General features: G+C 34.4%; 4 protein-coding genes and 1 long non-coding RNA gene across 6 annotated transcripts in view; 4 read left to right on the forward strand and 1 right to left on the reverse strand.

The window, feature by feature from the left end:
• The window catches only part of LOC106323932, a 9,536-nt gene extending 7,972 nt beyond the window's left edge, over positions 1 to 1,564 (forward strand). The window contains exon 8 of the mRNA XM_013761977.1: positions 1,387 to 1,564. Within this exon, the coding sequence (XP_013617431.1) occupies positions 1,387 to 1,428 (42 nt within the window). The 3' untranslated portion in view covers positions 1,429 to 1,564. The remainder of the gene's footprint in view (positions 1 to 1,386) is intronic.
• Positions 1,565 to 1,692: 128 nt separating this feature from the next.
• Positions 1,693 to 2,243, forward strand: LOC106323065. Its single transcript, XR_001266637.1, has 3 exons — positions 1,693 to 1,876; positions 1,957 to 2,006; positions 2,118 to 2,243. It is a non-coding gene; the product is annotated as an uncharacterized LOC106323065 (long non-coding RNA).
• Positions 2,244 to 2,504: 261 nt separating this feature from the next.
• LOC106323064 (poly [ADP-ribose] polymerase 2-like) lies at positions 2,505 to 3,499 on the forward strand. Its single transcript, XM_013761233.1, has 6 exons — positions 2,505 to 2,551; positions 2,651 to 2,726; positions 2,807 to 2,949; positions 3,022 to 3,095; positions 3,197 to 3,302; positions 3,388 to 3,499. Exons 2-6 carry the CDS (start codon positions 2,672 to 2,674, stop codon positions 3,475 to 3,477), a joined length of 468 nt encoding a protein of 155 aa, XP_013616687.1. The 5' UTR covers positions 2,505 to 2,551; positions 2,651 to 2,671; the 3' UTR covers positions 3,478 to 3,499.
• A 1,460-nt stretch (positions 3,500 to 4,959) lies between these two features.
• LOC106327414 (U3 small nucleolar RNA-associated protein 14) lies at positions 4,960 to 8,906 on the forward strand. Of its 2 annotated transcripts, none has more exons than XM_013765559.1 (11): positions 4,960 to 5,241; positions 5,663 to 5,801; positions 5,905 to 6,386; positions 6,461 to 6,679; positions 6,762 to 7,076; positions 7,165 to 7,464; positions 7,554 to 7,637; positions 7,724 to 7,804; positions 7,934 to 8,314; positions 8,399 to 8,530; positions 8,623 to 8,906. In XM_013765559.1, the coding sequence occupies exons 1-11, from the start codon at positions 4,960 to 4,962 to the stop codon at positions 8,773 to 8,775; spliced, it is 2,568 nt and encodes an 855-aa protein (XP_013621013.1). In that variant the 3' UTR covers positions 8,776 to 8,906. The 2 variants fall into 2 exon arrangements, with proteins under 2 accessions (XP_013621013.1, XP_013621014.1); XM_013765560.1 differs by having other exon boundaries at positions 7,557 to 7,637.
• Positions 8,907 to 13,354: 4,448 nt separating this feature from the next.
• On the reverse strand, positions 13,355 to 15,506 carry LOC106325992 (L-type lectin-domain containing receptor kinase IV.4-like). The gene has a single exon (XM_013764035.1). The coding sequence runs from the start codon at positions 15,362 to 15,364 to the stop codon at positions 13,355 to 13,357; it is 2,010 nt and encodes a 669-aa protein (XP_013619489.1). The 5' UTR covers positions 15,365 to 15,506.
• Between the last annotated feature and the right edge of the window lie 7,483 nt (positions 15,507 to 22,989).

The raw sequence follows: 22,989 nt of genomic DNA on the forward strand, positions 1-22,989 counted from the left end.
ATTCTACTCGGATTGGTGTTTTTATTTGCTTTTGATTTGGTGTTTTATTTGCTTTTGAATTTGGTGTTTGCATTTGGTATTTTCAGTGTTTTGCTATTTGAACCTTTCTGTTTTATTATATGAAGTTGGTGTTTTTTATTTCTTACTTGTCTTTCTTAAGTTTTACGTAATATACTAATATATATATATATATATATATATAAGTGGTTTTGCAGGTTACCTTGTTCTGTTGCAGGTGGACAAAGCGCTCGCTTTGTACCGCCATGGCGCTAGGCGCTAAGCTCCCACCTCCTCGCTTCTTGTCACCACCCGCAATTTCGAACCAAGGTCGGACGCGATCGGGACGCGTCTTCTTCTTATCTAGTTCGCGAGCTGCTGCCTTTGCAAACGGTTGATCTGAATTACGAGCTGGCTGTGATGCGAACGTGGGCTGGCTCTGTTGTGAACAGGAAGCAATATGAGAAGAACCGTGAGCTAGTCAAGCTTGAGATCGTCGGTTCATGGTCAGTATTTGGATCGCGAACAGCTTTGTGTTTGAGATCTTTGCACCAACTCCTCTCAGCTCATGAAATAAAAACAATTTGCAAGCCGGAACGCAAGCAAGAACAATTTAGGGTTCTTCGGGATTAGGGTTCCAAAAGACCAAGGCGGCGCCGCGTATTGTTTCTACGAGTGAGGGCTCGTCTGAGATCGGATCGACGAACGGTTTGCGCTGCTGGATTCGTCTCGTCAAGAGCTTCAAGATGATATGTGGATCGTAGTCTGGTTCCTCAGGGTTGGAGAGATCGATCGATTTTAAGTTGTGTCTGGTTTAGGGTTTATGTGTAACGGATTTTAGGTTAGGGTTAGGGGTTTTTCTTTTTCAGGGTTTTGGGAGTCTATCGTGCTGATAACGTGTTGTAATTAGAGAGTTTTAGAGGCTGAATATTTCTGTGTTATTAATGATTAATGGGGGTTCCTTTATATAAGGATTACAAGATAGAGATAAAAAAAAAGTATACAAATCCTAATCTAAATAGATTTAGGATAATTACTAAATACATAAATGGGAAGAACATCTACTATGAAAAGGAAAAGGGTTTTCTTTTCTCCAACTTTGTGGCCGCCTATCTCTCTCTCCCTAAGTCGGCTAGGAAGTGGCCGACTCTCTCTCCCTTGGACGCAGCCGCGGCTGGGCCTGATCATGGCCGATGGGCCTTCTCTTCTTGTCTTGGTTAATGGCAATCCACTCCATGATTTATAACAATCGCAACTTTATAGATCATTTCTTTTACCAAGATTTCTCATTGTTGCTTTCTCAAAGTTTACAATGTTTTATTTTTTCTTCTCAGGTAAATGATATTCCCAAATCATCTTCTAAAGTTACACGTGATGAATCAAAACTAGATCCCCAGGTTGCCAAGTTCATCTCTCTTATATGCAATGTAACCATGATGGCACAGCAAATGATGGAACTAGGTTGGTCTCTTTCTTACTTCATTAAGTGAGGGCATGCATAGGCAGATTGTCGTAGTGCTTCTCATATATTTTCGATATTTGAACTTTGAAGGATACAACGCTAAAGAATTACCGCTTGGGAAGCTAAGCCAGTCCACAATATCAAAGGTAAAAAATTATTAAATGGTCTGTTTGGTCTCATTATATTTTGTTGTGATATCTGATAGTAACTCCTCTTGGATCTCTTTAGGGTTATGAAGTGTTGCAGAGAATATCGGAGATGATTGAGCGGTATGATAGAGCAAGACTTGAGGAACTAAGTGGGTATGTATCTCGTTAATTGCTAGACTAAGTGTCGCGCTTAGTCTAACTTTGTAGCATTATTGATGCAGAGAGTTCTATACTGTGATACCCCATGATTTTGGTTTCAAGAAAATGAGTAAGTTCATATGCCTTTTACATCCGTGCTAAAAATTGAATAAACATTCACTAAAAATTCCGAATTGCGAGTTGTAACAGGTCAGTTTGTTATAGACACTCCCCAAAAGTTGAAACAGAAAATAGAAATGGTAATTTCTTTTACTGTTTACTACTACTTGACTAGTTTTGGCCTTCCGAAAATTCATAGTATGGTGCTACATGTTACGTATAAGTTTTAACACATCAATATATAATGTAAGGTTGAAGCATTAGGTGAAATCGAATTCGCGACGAAGTTGTTGTCCATCGATCAGGGATTGCATGTAAGTGAAGTCAGTGTTGTGTCTATGTGGGTTTAAGGCATCAAATAACTTCTTTGTATATTTCTCTAATGTTATGGCATTATTTTTTGGCAATGGCGCTGTAGGATGATCCTTTATATTATCACTACCAGCAACTTAACTGTGAATTGACACCAGTAGGAGCTGATTCAGAAGAGTTTTCTATGGTATATTTTTGGTTTTGCTAACTAGAGTTTCTCAAACATGTCTGTATCGTTTATATCTTTTGCTGTCTTCTCCTTATCCCTAAACTAGGTTACCAAATACATGGAGAACACTCATGCAAAAGCGGATTCTGGATTATTCAACTGTTTAGAGCTTCGAGAGCTGTTGAAGCTGATAGATTCCAACAAGTATGTTATGTTTCAAGCTTGTCCTTAGACTACTTACCATTTCTCAATTATTTTGATTGCTCATTTTGGTACTGTAAAACTTTAAATTTTCTTTGGTAGTTTTCAAGTTCGAAGAACAGGATGCTACTCTGGCATGGATCACGTCTTACTAACTGGGTTGGTATTTTATCTCAAGGTAACAGATTTCTCTGTTATTATCATTATTTTTTTGGTCTCTTTGCATAGTGAAGAGAAGTACTATAGACAACCAAACAGGTCTTCGGATAGCTCCTCGTGAAGCGCCTGTAACTGGTTACAGGTTCGGAAAAGGGGTTTACTTTGCCGATATGTTCTCCAAGAGTGCAAACTACTGCTATGCTAACACTGGTTCCAATGACGGCGTTCTGCTCCTCTGCGAGGTAATACTCTCTTTTTCTTTAGCATTGAACATAAGCTGCCTTTTTATGTTTTCTTAATGTTACTACTTTTAGGTTGCTTTGGGAGACGTGAATGAGCTTATATATCCGGATTATGAGGCGGATAATTTGCCCACTGGGAAGCTAAGGTACATAGATAATCTCATTCATATTCCACACTAGTTCTTTATGAACAATGGGTTTACTACTATGTGAACCTTGATTCCTAACTTGTAAGTGATGGTTGCAGCACAAAAGGTGTGGGGAAAACAGCAACTAACAGTTCAGAGGCTAAGACATTAGAAGAGGGTGTTGTTGTCCCACTTGGCAAACCAGAGGATCATTCAAGCACCATGGTTTTATTTTAACACATTTCACAAAACCAGTGTCCACAAAAAAGTCAAATTTATAAATTGTTTTATGTTTTTTTTTTTTTTGCAGGGGATGTTATTGTACAACGAATATATTGTCTACAACACGGAACAAATCAAGATGCGTTATGTGATCCAAGTCAAATTCAACTACAAGTAATGATCATTAGTTTTTTGGTTATCATGAACCAACCACTTCATTTCAACAATGTGGTGCTTAATCGACTTGTTTTTGTATTGTGCGCTTTCATCTCGCCTGAATTTGGATTTTACTTCTTAAATACTTCATTCGTTTCGAAATAATGATTATTTTTAGTTTTCATATATATTAAAAATATATATATTAAAATTGTTATGATTATGATTAACTATTTTCCACAAATTTTAACTAATCAAAATTTAAAAATTAAACATAATTAATTTTTTCAAAATTTACAATTTACTATTATTACCTAATTAAATTATGTAATAATATATTCTACTTTACGATAAAATTATTACCTCAGTTTTGAAATGATCCATCTTTTAGAAAAAATATATTTCAAAAATATATTTTGTATATTTTCAATGCATTTTATTTTAAATTTATATAAATTTAGAACTAAAACTTTATAAACCCATCCATTAATTGGTTACTTCAACCAGTATTATGACGAAGCTTATAACTCTTAGCCAATGTTCTAAAATCATTTTAGGTGGCTTCTAAGTGTTCGATTAGACGAAAATAAGTCCTAAAATGAAACAATTTTTCTAAACAATTTTTTTAAAAGCCAGACCAGTACCACTTTTTCTAAACAATTTTTCTACCACGTTTATATTCCTATTTTTCATGTCTACATCACTTTTGCCCTCAATTTTAATGAATGATATAAAACATTTATACATCTAGGATTAGCTAATTTAAACTTAGAGTTTATAGTTGAGTAGTGGGTTAGTTATGGTAGGGTTTTGGAATATGAAATTTAGGATTCTTACGTGTATATATATATATATATATAAATAAATACTTAAAAAGTGAAATTTCCCCGAGATATTTCCCTATAAATTGCCTAATTACCCATCTGGTTGGATCTTACGAGGCCAACATGTCGTTTATGAGTTTTGGGGAGCCACTAGATTGGGTTTCGCTGCATCACCTCTAGAGACAGAATTCAAAAAGTAAAATATATGGGTTACCACTCGGTTTGATTTATTTAAGATCGTGGTATTCTTGATAACAATTTTATAGTAAAATGCCAACTACAACATTCATAAACTCTCGAAGAACATTAGAATATGGATATGAAAGCTCAAAGAATTTAAAGTTCATCTGCACCAAAATAAGATTTAGTAAACCGGTTTATTTTTTTAGCAATAAAATTCCTTTAAATAATTTCTTTTCCTTCAAACTGTACTCATCTTTCTTCTTGGTTAACTTAGCATTTGTATAAATAGTAACTCTCAAGTTATATGACAAATTATAACTATCCGGAAAAACCTCATTTTCATAAACCAATCAGACCGTCAATTTGGTTACCAATAAACCAATCAGACCGTCTAATAGATCAAATCGGACCGTCTATTTGATTGAGTATATAAAGAGGGAGAAGCCCTACGAATCTGCCTCTCAATCGATCTCACTCGAGTCGTCGACTAAACAGCCATGGGAGGCTTGAAGAGGAAATCATCGTCGAGTGCCAAAACCCTGGCTAAGTCAAAGAAGAAGAAAGGTCCTCACTTGCCCAACTCAATACTCAAGGTCATTGCTAACCAGAAGCGTCCTTTGAACTCCGACGAAGAAGACGACGATGTGATCGGTTCCGATGATGAACACGGCGGCGATTTGTACGAGTACGAAGAAGGTGTCCCTGAAGAGGAATCCAGGAAGAACAACCGTTACGACCGCCATGATAACTACGACTACGAGCTTCCCGAGGATTTCGAGGTTCGTTTTCTCCTTACTCCGCCGTCGATTGTATTTCTTGTCGCCGTCACTGTCTGAATTGAAATATTTTGTTTCTACTTCAATTTATTACAATAGAGGAGATGTGTTTGGTCTTATTCAGCCATGGATTGTGTTTCTTGTCGCCTGTCACTGTATGAATTGCATTTTTTTTTTGTTTTTAATTACATTACAAGAGACGTGTTTGGTCTAGAAATTTAATTTTAGGTTTTGGGTTTTCTTTTTTTCTTGTGAAATTTGGGACTTCGCTACAACACAAACTTGATTTTATTTGGATTATTATCTCTCTCTTTTTTTTTTTTTTTTGTATTCGAGATTGACATTACTACTTTGGATCTAGTTTTGGCTATTGCGTCCCGTGGTATATGCCTGACTGGTTTATTGTCTTTTATCATCATTGAAGGATGAAAACGTGGAGTCAGAAGATGATGACGATGGTGGGAACACCGACAATGATGAAGCAGAAGGCGATGACGATGATGATGATAGACACACACGAATGTTGCAGTCTCTCACTGGAATGCCAAGTGCAGCCTTTGAAGGTATTGTGATAGTAAAAAGACTGAAACTTTCTTCTTCTATGACTTTTCCTTGTATCTGCTGCTTCATCGCATATATAACCTACTTATTCTTTTTATTTTTCAGGTGAGAGTAAGAGCAAGCCTGTGCTCTTTACTGAAGCATACCCAGAGGGTGAATTCAATCCCACCCGCGATGTTCTTGAGGGTAAGAACGTCCTCACCGAGGAAGACTTTCTGGCCCCTCTTGAAGGAACACCTGGATATCAAAAAACAAGCAAGCAGATTGCCCGTATGCGGAAGGATACTAAGCATGTTGTTCATGCTCCTCTTCCAAAGCCTCAACGAGAAAGGCTGGAGCGTAAAGCTGTGATAGGACTAGTCGATGAGGAGTTTAGCAAGTGGGTGCATCTCGTCAAGAAGAATAGGGAGGCACCAACTGTTTACTTTAACCAAGATGTCGATCTTGGTTACTCTACGGTTGGCGCAATAGCATCAGAGTTTCAACCCAGGACTGAGTTTGAGAAGAAGATGGCTTCTGTTCTCAATGATAGTGAGGTTTCTGAGGCTCACAGAGACGATGGCGCTCGTCTTCTTGAATTGAACGAGGCAAGTTTGACATCGTATAACTTGATCTGACATTGAACATAGTTTATGGATGTAACTGTTTGGTTGTGGTGCAGGTCTCTATGGAAGACCACATAAAGGACCGTAACCACATTGCCAAGATGCGGAGCCTGCTCTTCCGTCATGAGCTCAAAAGCAAACGAATCAAGAAGATTAAGTCAAAGACTTACCATCGCCTCAAAAACAAAGACCTGAAGAACTCGTCACTGGGAGCATTAATGGACCCGGAAATGGCCAAAGAAGAGGCTATGAGACAAGAGGCTAAACGAGTAGAGGTGAGTCTGAAACTTCCTCTTCACTGCACATGCAAGAAGTAAAAATATATCTTATTTGCGTTAAATTATGTGTTTTTTTCAGGAACGTATGACGTTAAAGCACAAAAACACAGGAAAGTGGGCGAAGCGCATGCTAAGCCGTGGACTGAATGTGAAATACGATGGAACTAAGGCAGCTATAGCCGAACAACTTCAAATGAATGCTAATTTGTCCAGAAAGATGAACTCCATGAGAGATGGAAGTAGCAGTGATGAGAGCGACGATGAGGAAGAGTTGAACGATGGTTCAGATGAGGACACTCCTTCTAGATTGATAGCAAAAGCGAAGGAGAAGACATTGAAAGCTTTGGAAGATGATGAAGTGCCCAATGCTGGTCTTATGTCATTACCTTTCATGGTAATATTTGCTTTTTGCTTTCTATAACAATTTTCTTCATTCATGTTTATTTGTCTTACGCTTTTCCTTTTTTTTTGGTTTGGGTTAGGCCCGTGCTATGAAAAAGAAAAACGAGGAAGCTAATGAAGAAGCTAAACGTGCACTGGAGGAGTATGAAGAATGGGAGAATTCTGGTGGAGAAAACTCTAAAAAAACAGTGAATGTTAGTGGTAGAAGAGTGTTTGGTGCAACCGCTAAAGTGGAAGCTCCAAAAGAGTCTAGAAAGGATTCAGATAACTTTTATGACGACAGTGATGGTGACAATGATATGCCTGGCATAGAAGATAATAACATAGAGCCTGTAAGAGATAATGCCTCACCTGCTAGAAACACCATTACAGATACTGAGGTATCTTATTTTTTCATAATGGTTCTTTCTTCTCTTCCTTTGAAATCTTTGTTACAACAATTTATTCTTTTATTGTGATTTGTCTACAGAAGTTTGATGATGATGTTGCTGGAAATCCAGCATCTAAGACAACATTCGATGTTGCCATGTTTGCATCAGGCTCCTGGAAGAAGGTTTACTTTTGAGTTTTTTTACATCAGACTTTGTCTTTTTTTGGTGTTATTCTTTTGTTCAACTCCTTTTTGGGTATGTTATGCAGATGACAGGCTCCAAAAACACAGAATCCAAAAAGGCATCAAAGAAGACGCATGCACCCATCCCACAGGCTCAAGATAAAAAGGTTTTTCTTTCTGCAAGTCTCAGTTGAACTAGACTGTTTTTTTCATCATCTTCTCTTTCCAACCAGTAGTAGCTTCTGGCTGTTTTAGTTCCTTACCTTTGTGTACTTCTGTATAAAATCTTCAAAAAGGGATCGAGAGATGAAGAAAGTGAGGATTCAGAGAGTGAAGCAGAGGAAATGGTGGACGGAATTTTGACATCTGCCTCAAAGGAAACCTTTGAGGTTCCCTCTCAAGCAGAGCTTATAAACCGTGCTTTTGCTGGTGATGATGTGTTGGACGAATTTGAGAAGGATAAGGAAGAGGTTCTAAATCAGGAAGTTCCTAAACCCGAAAAACCGGTTCTAGTTCCTGGTTGGGGAAATTGGACCGATATCCAAAGAAAGAGAGGTATATCTAAACAAATGGTTCAAAAACACGAAGCTGAAAAGAAAGAGTGGGAGCAAGGTCTCAAAACAAGGAAGGACGCTCGTCTTAAACATGTTATCATATCAGAGAAAGTCGATAAAAAGGTCAGTAGTGTCTCCCTCTAGCTTTAATTTCTTGATATAACCATTCGATTCTCTAATGCTCATGTTAACTGTTTTTGTTGACAGGCTGAGAAACTTCATACAACGACTCTACCATTCCCTTATACATCAAAGGAAGTTTTCGAGCATAGTATGCGTATGCCTATAGGTCCCGAGTTTAATCCATCTACCATTGTTGGGGAACTAAACCGACCAGAGGTTAGTCTTGATTACTTTGTCATACTTTCATTAACACCCATGTTGCAAATTGTTGTGTACTTGTGGCGATTTGACTGTATGTGTGTGTGTAGGTTGTGAAGAAGACTGGGGTCATTATTAAACCGGTCAAGTTCGAGGAGGTGAATCCAAACGATGAAGTAGATGATGAACACCCTCGAAACCATCAGAAACAAAAACCCAAAAAGAAGACTAGTAGACGCCAGGGCAAAGTCAAGTCCAAGTAAACGATGAAAGCTACAAGATTTTGATCTCATGGGAACGATTTTGCCTCTGTGACTTGTTTTATTTATAAAATATACACTTTGTTTATTTTCGGAACTCTTCAAAAAACTTGTTCATCTCCATCTTCCACACTCTTAAACTGTTGTCTCCATTTCTCCATCTGTAAGATTTTAGTTAATTGCAGAAAATATTGAGTTGTAACTTAACTGAGAGACGACATTACCTGATCATCTGAAAACTTGAGCTGTGTGCAGTGACCAAAGATGAGTAAGAGATCAAAGTGATCTAGAATGTGATATTTGTACGTGATTCTTCAATGAGATAGCTTTTATTCATAGCTAAGCTACCAATTGATGGAATCGCTGAGCTATTAAATGATCGAATGGCTTTGAACTCGGGTATCAAAGCTGAAAAAAGGTTTACAGAATATGGGTAATAGCGTCCTGTGCATCGTTAGAGACTCCTCCGGATGCTGATAGTTGAGCTTGTCTCAGGGGTCTTCTGAGGAAATGTGCAAGTGGTCACACAGAGAAATCAGCAGAGATTGTAGATGAAGAAGTATTCATCTTGGTAAATATGATCATCACCTCCCACGACTAATTGATTTTCCAGGTTCGCTTATTTGGTGTGCCGGCCCATCCAGTGCAACGACTGGTACATTAATTTTTAGAGACTCCAAAGATTTGTTTAGTAATCATGCAATTAACACATGACTTTTCACCATGTTTTTACCTTTTGTACGATATCGCGAATCAATTTCCGACTATCTTTCCATTATTCCAGAGCAAAACACATTTAATTCTGGAGTTATTTCTGGATATATGACCGAAAAGATAATTGCGTTTTGGTGACATACGTCAAATCAATTCTTCTAAATCTTTCAACATGCATTACTATTTACCTACAAAGACAATAATAAGATGTATGAAAGAAGACTCTTTATCTCTAGTTCTGAAGGACCACCTTGGTGTTCGAAGTATTGACCCTCTTCAAAACTTTGTATTGCCGCCTCATCTTTAGAGGCATTAAGAAAAGCTATTATGTGTGTGCTTTATGGGTTTATCATAACTTTATTCTAAAGGATATTGTCAAGTGCCTACACAACTTTCTTTGAGGCTCAAATAAGAGATATAGGAGTTTGAGAACATTTGCAAAAAAAAATACTTCCTTATTGCAATTTTTTAAAACTTGATAGGAAACGGAACCAAATAACTATCTAGATAACGGTTTAATATGATCCCTTGGTTTACAAATTTTTGTTTATTAAAATTTAAAAGTAAATTGAAATATGATACATAATATATAGATATATATATATATATATATATATATATATGTATATATATATGAAACATAAGAACATCAAAAATATAACTTTAAAAACTTCAAATTCTACATATTTTCAAATAAATTGTAGTAATAATAATTATTAATGAAAATATTTTTCAAAAAAAAAATTAATAATAGTATAGTTCATTATGTTTTGTGGATATTAAAATAAATATTTGAGAATGTCCTCCATTTGTATTTATTCTATTTGAATTTGTAGCGTGGAGGTATAATATTCATACTAGGATAAGACATGCGCGCCTTGCGCATGGTAGAATATTTATTAAAAACTTATGTTTTCATATTGTAAAATCCAATGATTTCTGAATACATGTGTTCTTGTGGTCAAAATATATTTTTCTCAATATAGAATAATTAACTAACAATACATATTTGGTACACATAGAAAAAATATAGAAACTCAAATCAAATAATTAAAATATGATATCATTGATACTCCTATAATTAAGAGTTGTGAAAACATTTGATGGTATTTCTAAGGAAAAACTCAACCGTATATATATAGTAGGCATATGTAGGTTTTCAGATTGTTTGGAAAGTTAAAATAATTAGTATTAATTATCTAGAAACCGTATTTTAGCGTGATACATTGACACAATATTTATGTAACTTTTCAATAACTACCACAAAACATATTTGAGAAGTTGTTTTCAATGGTCGAAATTATAGACTTGGTGACAAATTAAAGTATATTATTTTCTTAAATTAAACTTACCATGTGGAAACCCCTTGGTCCAGTGGTTTGACCAATGGTTCATTAATGCTTCTACACCACGAGGTTTGGGTTTCAATTCCCGAAGAAGACGGAATTATCCGAATTAAGGGAGAAAAGGCTTACAAGAGATCTGCCGCATGGCACAAGTAGTACCGTCAAGCGTGGATCCCATAGAATTGTCTGGTGGTGCAGTTAAGTGTGAATCCTCATACGGCAAGTATAATTGTCGACTGTAGAATCGTCTGTAATATTTCTCATAGTTGTAATAGCATAATTATCCTGTGTTAAAAAAATTAAACTTACCAAGTTTAAAAATTCGGTGGAAGCATTAACTTGGTGGAAAATTTTCTTATTTATTTAAACAGTCTAGTATAAAAACAATTGATTTAAACTTATCAAAAGAGCTTGATTCTAAAATTTTGTAACACGAAAATTTGGTTCAAATTTTAGGATTTTTATTTTCTTCTTAAGATAATAATAGTGACAGTTTACGATTGACCTCTTTTGGCTCAAATGAAATTAAAAAGAACATTTAAGAGGCCTCAATTATAGATAATCCAAAATAAGTACTTGTTTTCTAATTAAACATATTGTATTGATAAATTTAAGATTTTTATATTATCGAATTATTTTTATATGTATACAATTTTTTGATTGTTTATATAATCATCTATATGTCGGGCCGATACATTTGGATAATTTTTTTTCTTTTTTGACAACATAAGATGGAAAATTAAAATATTAAAAAGACATTTACAAATTGGATTAAGCTTATAATTTAAAGTATAATTTGATTATGGACCACACTAAGACAACATAAAATTTTGCAGCCCGACTATTATTAAACTTGAGACCCAAATATAGAAAGATGATAGTATTATTTGTTTTCAACCGATATTTTGTATAGGATGAAAGTTAGATTAACGTGATATATATCATTAATGACTACAAAAGGTTATTATTAATGTTTTCCTAGACTACGAAAAACAATTAGGTAGGTGCCAAAGTTTTTCTTAATCTTCAATAGAAATTTCATAATTTAAGCTCTAAAGAATTGTGTTGCAGGAAAAAATATTTGATATATAAATTTGTTTGGTAATAACAAAACAACTTAATTTATGTATTACTTTTTATATAAATTTATGTAGACGAGGAAGGCCTGAAAACCGAACAATATCTTTTTTTTCTTCTATTAACAAAACAATTTTGAATAGCTGCGTCTCTTTGCTATTAATAAAATAAACCAACACTTTAAAAAAATGGAGAATTTGCAAAATAGCTAAGTTTGGGAAGATAATTAAGTGCAGATCACTGATTTTGACATAATTAAGCAACTAACAATTGTGTCTCTTTTTATCCGGTTTTAACCCTCTCTCGTACAAATAGCATGTGAAAGGAAAGAAGGTGAGATGACGTAGACAAAGAAAAGTATCGCTATTATTATAGCAAATAATATATGGCAAGGAGTAGAGAAAAAAAAGACATCGACGTTACATATTTATTGACCACATATATATGCATTAAATATTATATTTCATAAAATATAAGAATTTTCAATAAATAATGTATTCCATATCAACCCAATACCAGCAACTCTGGACGTGTGCGGACGGTGCTTTGGCACAGGGTCCCACTATTTGTTTTGTAAATTTTTTGTATATTTAAGGTCATGCAGTTTTGATTTTATATAAGAAAATGTCTTTTTTTTTGTTTTTTTGAACACACAAAAAAAGGTCTTAAAATTTTGATTTGTATAAGAAATGGCACTAAAAATTTGTTTGTGCACATGGCCTAAATATGTTATGAGCCGGTCCTGCCCAATACACAACTCTTAAATACTAAACACAAACCAAACTTCAAAACACAACTCTTAAATACTAAACATAAACCAAACTTCAAAATACTAAATAAATACTAAACTCTAAATCCAAATACAAACTCTAAACCCAAATAAAAAATGTATTTCATATCACCAAAATAGTATAAGGCTCTAACTCAACACACAACTCCTAAGTGCTAAACCCAGACCCAACTTTTGAATACTAAATCCTAATTACTAAACTCTAAACCCAAATATAGATCTTTAATCCAAATAGAATGAAACAAAATACATAGTATAATACATACTGTAGTGAACAAAATAGAACATTTTTTTTTATTAATTATCAAATGGAACGATACATGATAGAGTCACTAAACCCAAATTTCAACCCCCACCTTCCAAATACTAAACTCTAAATCATAAACATAACTCTAAACCCACGTATAAACCCTAAACCAAATAGAATGGAATAAAATACATAGTATAATAGTTATTGGTGAACAAAATAGAACACTCTTTATTAATCGTCAAATTGAACGATACATGATAGGGTCACTAAACTCAAACTTCAATCTCCACCTTCCAAATACTAAATCACTAAACCCTAAACCCAAGTAAAAACCTTAAACCTAAATAGAATGGAATAAAATACATAGTATAGTACATATTGGTGAACAAAATAATACATTCAAAATCACCTCCCACCGGAGAGTATAGAATCAACCATCGAAGATCCACATGTAAACATGTCTAGCTCACCAATTCCATGGTGGATTCCCAGCCCACGAAATTCCAAAGGTGACAAATCTGGTAGCACCGCATCTCCGCTTAGATAATTTAACACTTGTCTCATACTTGGTCGAGCTTGTGGGTTGGAGTGAGAGCACAACAAACCTAGTTTCAAAATCATTTCGACTTCTCTTTGATCACATTCCGTCCCTAGATTCGGATCCTTAGCATCCAAAATGTTTCCGTCACTCCAAAACTCAAAAACCCAATCCAAGAGCAAGCCCCTCTCACCACCCTCGTTCTGAATCTGGATAGGACGTCTACCGCAAGCCACTTCTAGTAGTAGCACCCCAAAGGCAAACATATCGGTAGCAGTAGTGGCCCGTCCTGTCCTGACGTGATCGGGGGATAGGTATCCCCATGTTCCAGCGACTCGGGTGGTTTGAGGGTCCGAACCATGACTGCACAATCGAGCTAAACCAAAATCCCCGAGTCTCGCGTTGTGCTCTGCGTCTAACAAGACGTTGCTTGCTTTGACATCGCGGTGAATCACCACTTGTTCCCATTCCTCGTGAAGGTAGAATAAGGCGGAGGCCACGCCGTTAATGACTTTAATCCTCTGTTTCCAGTCGAGGGTTACCTCCGGATTATTGTAGAAATATTTGTCTAAGCTTCCATTGGGCATGTAATCGTACACCAGAAGAAGCTCGTCTCTCCTGCGGCAATAACCCATGAGAGGGACTAAGTTCCGGTGGCTCATCCGACCGATACTCACGACCTCAGACACAAACTCTTTCAACCCTTGTCGGGATTTGTTGGAGACTCTTTTCACAGCAATCTCTTTCTTTGTCTTAGGCATGACACCTCTATACACGCTTCCAAACCCACCTGATCCGAGAAGGTCCTCCTCCTTGAACCCTTGGGTGGCATAGTACAAGTCCTTGAACTTCAATCGGTGCTTCCGAAACCCTGTTTCCCAATCTTCGAGTTCCTCCTCGAACTTTCTCCTCCTCCTTATGATGAAGCGTACGAGTAAGATGAGCATGGAAATGAATAAGAGGGGAATCAAAAATAAGGAAAGAGACGGCATCCAAGTCTTGTAGATGATGTAGATTCTTTTGGGCTCCCACCTCGGAATTTTGGGAAGTTTCGATAAGGCCAACGGCGGAGCTTTCCCCTTCACCCGGAAACTCCATCCGAGAACATAATGTTCAGAACGAACAGAACCTGTCGAAGACGAGAAACCTACGAACATATCTTGCAAAAGAACCGAAGACAGATCTCTGACGATGGAAACAAGTGGTTTCGTAGGTTTATTCTTTCTGAACGGAGCCATTGTTACATCGAGTTGATGGGTATGACCATCATAATCGACCCAAACCTGCATCCTTCTGCGACTTATCAAAGTCAGATTCTTAAAATGGCCTTTCTTGTCCCAATACCCAGCATACGAACTTTTCTCTGAATGTAAGCTATTGATATTGATTCCGGCATGGTTATCGTCCGTATCATTGAACTCGGTACTCCGGATGGTATCCAGTTCGACTGCAAAGACATGATTTGTGTCATTACCGTTGGTTAAGATGTTGAAGAGACCCAGGTATTGACTTGATGTTGCGTCAGGGAGGCTTGCGTTAGGAGCAACGACGAAAGCCATGCCGTGGCCACTAAGTATCCGGATCTCAGAATGAATAGCGAAGACGAAAGTTGTGGAGAAGGAAGAAACGGTGGCGTTTGGAGAATCTTTGAACCGGATTGGTTTGGTATAGAAGGCGTGACCCGTTCTCTGCTCTGTGTAGTTGGTTAGCATCAAGAGACCGTTGGGGGTGACTGTGGTGATCCCTTGGAGGGATATGTCAGTCAGTGGAGGAGTGAAGCCATTGTAAGTGAAGTTAAAAACTTTGGAAGATGATTTTGGAAGTTGAGAGAGTAGACTAAAGAAGAAGAAGACAATGGTGAGGAGCTTCACGAACATGGCTCCGTAATTGTTTCTTCCAAACAGTTTAGCTTTGGTTTAAGGTGTTTTTGATTTTATGAGAAACTAAGTCAATTTATAGTGTGGAGAGAATGTAGAAAAGTCAGTATTTTTTTTTCACGTCAAGGGAAGAGTCGTCACCATAAGTGTAACTCGATTTAATTCATGGTGGAAAATTAGTAGAAGACTAAGGTGCTTGACTTCCTCAATTGATGCAACGAATGGTAGAACAAGATATCAAAACAAGGATATATTTTGGTTATTAGGTCTTTACTTTTTTAGCAATCTGAGTGAAAATAGGGTACAGATCTATTAAAAAGTTGGTAGCGAAGAAACTCTTAATTTCAGAAATGTTAATGTGTTTGTTGTGTTTATCTCATGGATTCAACAGTTTTGTAGTCATGTTGTCTTCTGTGGACCTTAACTGACGTTTAGTATCTAAGAATTTCGTATCACCAGACATGTCCATTGTTGAATTTGTATCTGCCCCAGATCCAAAACAACCAACAATCACCAAGCAAAACAAAATACTAAGAAGATACAGATATATTTCAGACACAAGACCTAACATGATAAAACCCGAGTCCACAATGTATATTATTCATAGTCCACCAAAAGAACTCTGCAAGCTTTTGGCTCGAAATAGATGATGATGTGCACAAGCTTGATGATACGTATGAAAAAAAAAGCTTCCATAGACTTTGGAGGCAGCGAAGAACAGATGAAGAACAGATTTCTGGCTGAAATCGGAGTCGGGTCAATTTTCGAAAACAATGGGAATGACTCCACATATGCTGCTCTAGATGCTGCTGCTCTTGTCAACAGCTTTGTTAAGATCAAACTGATTGATGATAATGTAAATGCACGAACTATAGCAGAAATTGTAACACAAAGTACACAAGAGCATATATCTCTACAAAGATACGGGTATATATATACTAAGATATTGTTAAAATGAAGTTACAAGTCTCTATTTAAACAGAACTTCAACAGATCAAGACACTCTTGACTCGCTGCTCTAGCCTTACACGTCTTAAGGTTGAATACAAAACCTTAGAGCATGATTAACCCGAGGTTCTTAGGATGAGGTTCTTAGCGGAAGTTAAGAAACAGTTTCTTAACTTCCGCTAAGAACCACCCTAAGAACCCCGGATTAATCATGGTCTTATAACCTCTCCCATTAGCCCTTTGTGCTTTTCACTGAAAACCCACATTTATGTTAAGAATACAATTCAAGTGATAACCCTAATACACAGGTCGAACAAGAATACTTATACCCAGTATCCAACCGGCTAACCTAGCCTCCCAAAGAGATAGTCACAGATCTCCAAATACGGCATGTTTTCTAAAACTCTACCAAGTCTTATGAAAACTTCCAAGTCACAATTTTCCTTCTGAAGTGTAAATATTCAGCTGCTTGTTCTCCACGTGATCTTTAGATTGACCGCAGCTTCGCTATCGACTCCGTTTCCAACTCTTTAGCTCTGCTACATCTCGATCATTCTACTCGCATACTCATTGTAGCAGATCCTGGCGTACTTCCAAATGGCTCAAGCTGTCCACCTGATCTTTGCATCTTCAGATACTGCCTTGTTTGATGTTGTTCCTTTCTTCAAGAAAGATAACGAACATCCTAAAAGACCAAAAAGCCTAAGAAAAGCTGAAGAGAAACCAATTGAACATGGGAAAAATACAATGGAAATTCACCAATAAAACTTTCTGGATTTCATCAACATACAGAAAACAGTGAGAAGCAGCTTATTTTACTCTAGAAAACAAATGGAGTCAAGGGAGGTTTTCCCACATTTTGAGTCAAAAGAAACTAGACCTTAGTATTCGAATCCACTCATGTCCGGACCAGCTCTTATGGATTTTTAGATACTTTAGTCCCATTAAAATTTTTGGGTTGGGTTCGGTTCTTTTCGAGTTCGAGTTAATTCATGTATGTTATTTGAGAGACAGTTTTATTTAACTACCTTTCAAATACTGCTTGTATCAGTTATTTTTATCGAAAATATCAATAAATACAGTTCAATAGAGATATTTTGTATCCAAATTATCCAAACTTACCTTAAAGCATATACGATTTGAGTCGGTTATTTTTCTTCGAAAGAAACCACATGGATACATTTGGTTTGAGTATTATATATTCAAACTGTCCAATTTCATCTAGAATACCCAAAAAAACTAAACAAACTAATATATTTAGATTTATAATTTTAATTTTGGGTATTGGAGATCGTTATAAATTTTATTATGACTAATACCTTTTGATATATATTTGAAGACATGTATTTATATTTTGGATATTTTCATATACTCATTTTGTCTTTGGTCTAGGTCAGGTTCGGTAGTTGTTTTTCGTATATAATAGTTTAGGATCCTTCCAGTAAATACGTGTTTGATATCTTTAAATTTGGCTCGGTTCTTCAGGTGCGGATATTTTACCCATTCCTCGTAAGAACCTGTAGAGTGAGATTCATGCTCGACTTTTGCCTAAGGTGGTGGCTGACTATATATGCTTTTGCTTGCAATATTGCCTTTCCCTAGCCAGCACTTTTTTTTGCCTCTTATTGATTGAACATGTTAATTAATACTTTATTATGTAGTAATCTGCGGCCTGTGCGGAATGAGATAACTATAAAAATGTTTAAACTATATATTTGTGATTATGTACATTATAATATAGTTTACAGTTAACCACACTATCGAATATTCAATGTTGAATGTATAAACATTTCGTATATTGATTTTTATGTATTTCATCAAATTGAACTACAACTATTTTTGATTCTGGGTAAGCAAATTTGATATATTTGATTAATTGCATCAGTTCAGTTTTTGATCGTAAATGTGTAAGTGTATATTTTTGAATTTTTTTTCAAATTTGATATTTGTTGTACAAAGTTAAAAAAACAATAAAATAAAAGGGATAATCAGTAAATAATGCATAAATAGACAACATAACCACAATAATATGTTGAAAGCTCATGAACGGATTCTAATATTTATGAAATCATTCAAATATTGTTTTTTTTTAATTTGAAGTAATTTTATACTTTAAGTGTATAAAAAACTAAAGTGATTTTTTTCTAAATTATATTAAACATAAGAATTTAGATTAGTTTGTTTATTCTTATTATGATTATATAAGATTGTACAAGTAAACTAAAAATACTAAGCAAAAAAAGACATTTTTAATGGTAAGGTATAGTATATTTAGTTCACTAAAAGTGTGTTGAGTTATTGTATTTAAACACTTTTATAATTCTTTTATTAAAAATAAGCTTATAGTAAAAACAACATGATTAGGTTCCTTTTTAATATATGACTTCTTTCTTAAAGTCAATTTATAAAGTATATTAATTAATATTATTAAAATAAATATATTTTGAAAATTAATTTTGAAAAATCATGTTATAAAAGTTACATATTAAAAAAATTATATATTTTTATTTATGTAGTTTGATTCTTAAAATTTATAAAGAAAACATGAATCAAAACTATTTAAAAAATAATAAATTAATGTAGAAAAGAATAAAACATCTCAATAATAGTAATTATAAAATATTTTAAGTTTACTAAATATATCTTAGTTTATGTAATTTAAACTAATTTTTAAGCATCTAACAAAATAGTTTGATAAAATGGGAATATTTTACTAATTTCCATATATTTATATATACTATATTGTTTAAAATAATGGTTTAAAGGGATGATTATTTATTTTTAAATATCAAATTTTGTGAACTTTCTTTTTATGAAAGGAATATATAAAAAAAAATTAATGTTCATATATTTGTAGAATCTATTATAATAAAATATGAGTTATTTTTGAGTTCACCAACCAATAGAATTTCATTATTTCAAATTCGATATCTTTTAGAAAAGGATACAAAGTATTGTCAAGTTATATTATGTTTTAAAAATACAAGGGTAAAAAAAATGAAAAAATAGTAGTTACAGAAAAAAGAATTTTAAAAATAATATTTTTAACATCTTCAGCAAAACACTAAACCCTAAATACTAGTCCCTAAACCCTAAACCTTTGGGTAAACCCTAAACCCTTGGATAAATCCTAAATTCTAAATCAAAAACACTAAACACTAAAACCCTAAGCCCTAAATCCTAAGCCCTAAATCCTTCAGTGTTTTAGTGTTTAGTGTTTTTGATTTAGAGTTTATGATTTATCCAAGAGTTTAGGGTTTAAGATTTAGGGTTTAGGGATTATGATTTAGGGTTTAGTGTTATGCAGACGACGTTAAAATATTTTTTTTTGTAATTACTACTATTTTTTATTTATTTATTTATTTTAAAAACATAATATAACTTGACAATATTTTGTTTCTTTTTTTAAAAGATATCGAATATGAAATAACACAATCATATTGGTTAGCGGGGTGAACCCAAGAATAAGTCATAAACTATATGGTCAATTAACCGGACCTCGTGGTCTGGTGGTAAATGAACCTCGGCTGAGGTGCCCGCCATCACGAGTTCAAGCCCCGGTCACAGCGGATTTAACATGGTTTTCGTTTGGCCTCCAAAACCTTCCTCGCCAATTCCGGTTGGACGCGGTGGGATAGTCGGACTAAGTGAGAGGTCCGGATACCTGAATTATCAAAAAAAATTATATGGTCAATTTCCCGGCTTTAAGAGCCAGGCCTTTCAACGTTCTCTGTTAGTGGGATCTACATCGATTTTGAAATATTGACCATTTGTTTTTAATTTTTTTGATTAAAGAGTAATCTCCGACACTAACAATATTGTGTATCTCGTTATGAATTAGCTTTATCAAAAACCTTAGATATAGGAATTGCCGGTTGAAAATCCAATTATGTAACTCTGATCATGTAGATTGGTTATTCTGAGCAAGCAACAATTCATATATTAGACGTTTACATGGTTGCTTGCAAGGTAGTTCTTCAGCAGTGCCGTGCCAAGAGTTTTAGGGGCCTAAGGCAAATTTTAAAAATAAACTTATTTACGACTACAGTAAAAACAATTTTGCAATATGATATATCACTTTCACCAAATACACAAGTAACACTGTAAAAAAATAAGTTTATGCTATATTATATTATATAGGAAAAAAACACATGAATTCAAAAGGTTAGTTAGTCTACTATGTGAAAAGTTTTTTTTAAAAAAATAAGTTTAAACCCCTAGATTGGAAACTATTTTAAATTTTGGGCTCCTAAAAAGTTTATATTAATCGGGTGGCCAAAGACGAGTACATTTTTCAATACACTGTAGGCACGCTTCTGTTCTTCGGTGAAGTAAATTATTGCAAAGCCACTAACGTTTTCTGGTTTGTTTCCAGGATTTAAGAACCAAGCATTTCAAAGTGTTTTGTTAGCAGGATCTACATAAAATATGTAATCTTGACCATTGTTTGTTTTTGTTGACGTATAAGAAGAGCAATGTTAAACACTAACAGTATTGTGTAGTTTCTCATGATAATTTTAGTTACTGAGAATGCCCTGTTCTGATCACTTTGTTTTGAATTAGGGAGGATGAGCTCAAGGGAACTACTTCACTGAACGTGACAACCAAGTACCCCAACTCTGTTGCGCAAGGGAGCTGAAGGGAACTGTTAATAAGGTATTAAATAAGGTGACCACTCTTATCGATTACTTATTTCTAGGGCCGGACATTTTATCCGTTAAATTTGATTCGATTTGTTATTTGTCTCGATTCGATCCGAAATTTCCGGATATCCGTAAACTTTCGAAGCAAAGCAAATACAAAAAATCAATATCCGTTAAAATCGAAGCAAATCACAAATATCAAAATTTTGGGAAGCGGATATCCGCTCCGATCCGGAAATATATAAATATATATACATCTTGATTATACTTAATGTTTTAAATGTATAAGTTTATATAATTATTATTATAACATATGATTTGACAAATTCTATTCACATTATTACTTATATAAAAATATTACATAAAAAAGAAGTGAAAAAATTTATAAAACAATTATAACTTTTTTCTAAAGTTTTGTGTTATTATAATTGTTAACTAAGTTTAAAATTTACAAAATATGTAGTTTCACTATTTTTTTTAGTTTTTATTTTGTATATCATGCAAAAAAAAATATTAAAAATAAATTTGTATTAATTTTTTAAGATTATTTGTATTAATCAAAGCGAATGAGATATCCGCAAGTATTCTTAAATATCCGCAAATATCTATTTATTTTTCGGATATCCGTTTTTCCGGATATCCGTAATTTTCCGAAGCAAAGCAAATCGAAAAATTAGATATCCGTAACATACGAAGCAAATCACAAATACTTTCAAAAACCCAGATATCCGATCCGTATCCAGCCCTACTTATTTTGAATATGGCTGTTTGAAAAACTCTTTGTTTTGAACGTGAGTTGTAACTTAAATTGTTAGAATCTCATTAATTCTGTTTAGACTCTCTGTTTTGTTCAAATCTGATTTATATCTTGTCATCGTCAAACAACTTTGTTAGTGTTGAAAAAGTCTGTTTATAACGTGAGTTGTGAAACATTCATTCTAACAATTTACTTGCTAGAAGGAAGACGTTGTAGAGGTTAAAATTTTGAATTACAATAATTTAATTTACGTGACTCAGCAATAATATTTTTTTAGTAACGTGTTTATAACAGAGCTATACCATTATAACTTAACCTTTATATTCCAAATTTTAGCAAATAAAAAAACTTAACCTTTATATTATATGTTAACGATGCTTATAATAAAGGATATTAAATTAATGGTGTCCAATGGCATATTATGTAAATACTCTAGTAAGAGAATGGTCTTTTAAACGGAAGATGTGAGAAACCATCTTATGCTTACACATCAGCATAATGACATTCTTGTGAATATTTTACACATTTAGTGTTACTTATTAAAAATGTTCACATTTTAATATATAGGGGATGTCTAAGAAATATGACGTCTACACTTTAGATAGTACTAGGAGGGTGTCCGCGCTTCGCGCGAAATATTGTTTTATTATTTTTAAATATGATTTTTGGATGATGTGATTATGTGGTTAGTATTTATTGTGAATATCATTATTTGATGTTTTATTATGTTAAGTACTAGTAGCTAATAAGTTAATATATTATGTGTTTGTTTTTTTAATAATGTGTTGTTGTATGTATAATGCTCAATAACTTTGTCTTTAAACATTTGTTGATTTTAAGATCAACACCGTCAAATTGTATTTTAGTTTTTCACATTACTCTTTTTAGATGTTTTTTGCACTTTCCCCCATATTTTGACTTTGAGCCGTCACCATCTATGTATTTCGTTTACCTCTCCGATGTGCAGTGCTTCTCACCATCACTAGGAAAAGACTCACCTCCGTGCTCTTCTTTTCCTCACCTTCTTTTTCGTGAGATTATTTGATATTTGTTATAGATCACGCATATTAGTTACATGTTGTGTGGTTGTTTCTTACGGCGTTGTATGTTATTTCGGTCAATACTGGTCGTTTTTTTTCTTTCGATTTTGGCTAAGGTTAGAAACTACATCTCGTTGGTTTGGGTCAGAATTTAGTTGTCATTGATGTTGTTTTCCTCATTGCTGGTTTGCCATCGATAGTGTCTGCTCGTCTTGGTTTTCAAGATATTGTTTTTGG

The sequence above is a fragment of the Brassica oleracea genome, chromosome C2 (assembly GCF_000695525.1).
Source record: "Brassica oleracea var. oleracea cultivar TO1000 chromosome C2, BOL, whole genome shotgun sequence".
In the NCBI taxonomy this organism is placed as follows: Eukaryota; Viridiplantae; Streptophyta; class Magnoliopsida; order Brassicales; family Brassicaceae; genus Brassica; species Brassica oleracea.

Coding starts and splice junctions, on each gene's coding strand:
- LOC106323064 (XM_013761233.1), top strand. CDS start 2,672: ATGCTACTCTGGCATGGATCACGTCTTACTAACTGGGTTGGTATTTTA. Junction 2,950..3,021: donor GCGTTCTGCTCCTCTGCGAG/GTAATACTCTCT, acceptor TACTACTTTTAG/GTTGCTTTGGGAGACGTGAA. Junction 3,096..3,196: donor TTGCCCACTGGGAAGCTAAG/GTACATAGATAA, acceptor TGATGGTTGCAG/CACAAAAGGTGTGGGGAAAA.
- LOC106327414 (XM_013765559.1), top strand. CDS start 4,960: ATGGGAGGCTTGAAGAGGAAATCATCGTCGAGTGCCAAAACCCTGGCT. Junction 7,077..7,164: donor TTATGTCATTACCTTTCATG/GTAATATTTGCT, acceptor GGTTTGGGTTAG/GCCCGTGCTATGAAAAAGAA. Junction 7,805..7,933: donor CACAGGCTCAAGATAAAAAG/GTTTTTCTTTCT, acceptor ATCTTCAAAAAG/GGATCGAGAGATGAAGAAAG.
- LOC106325992 (XM_013764035.1), bottom strand. CDS start 15,364: ATGTTCGTGAAGCTCCTCACCATTGTCTTCTTCTTCTTTAGTCTACTC.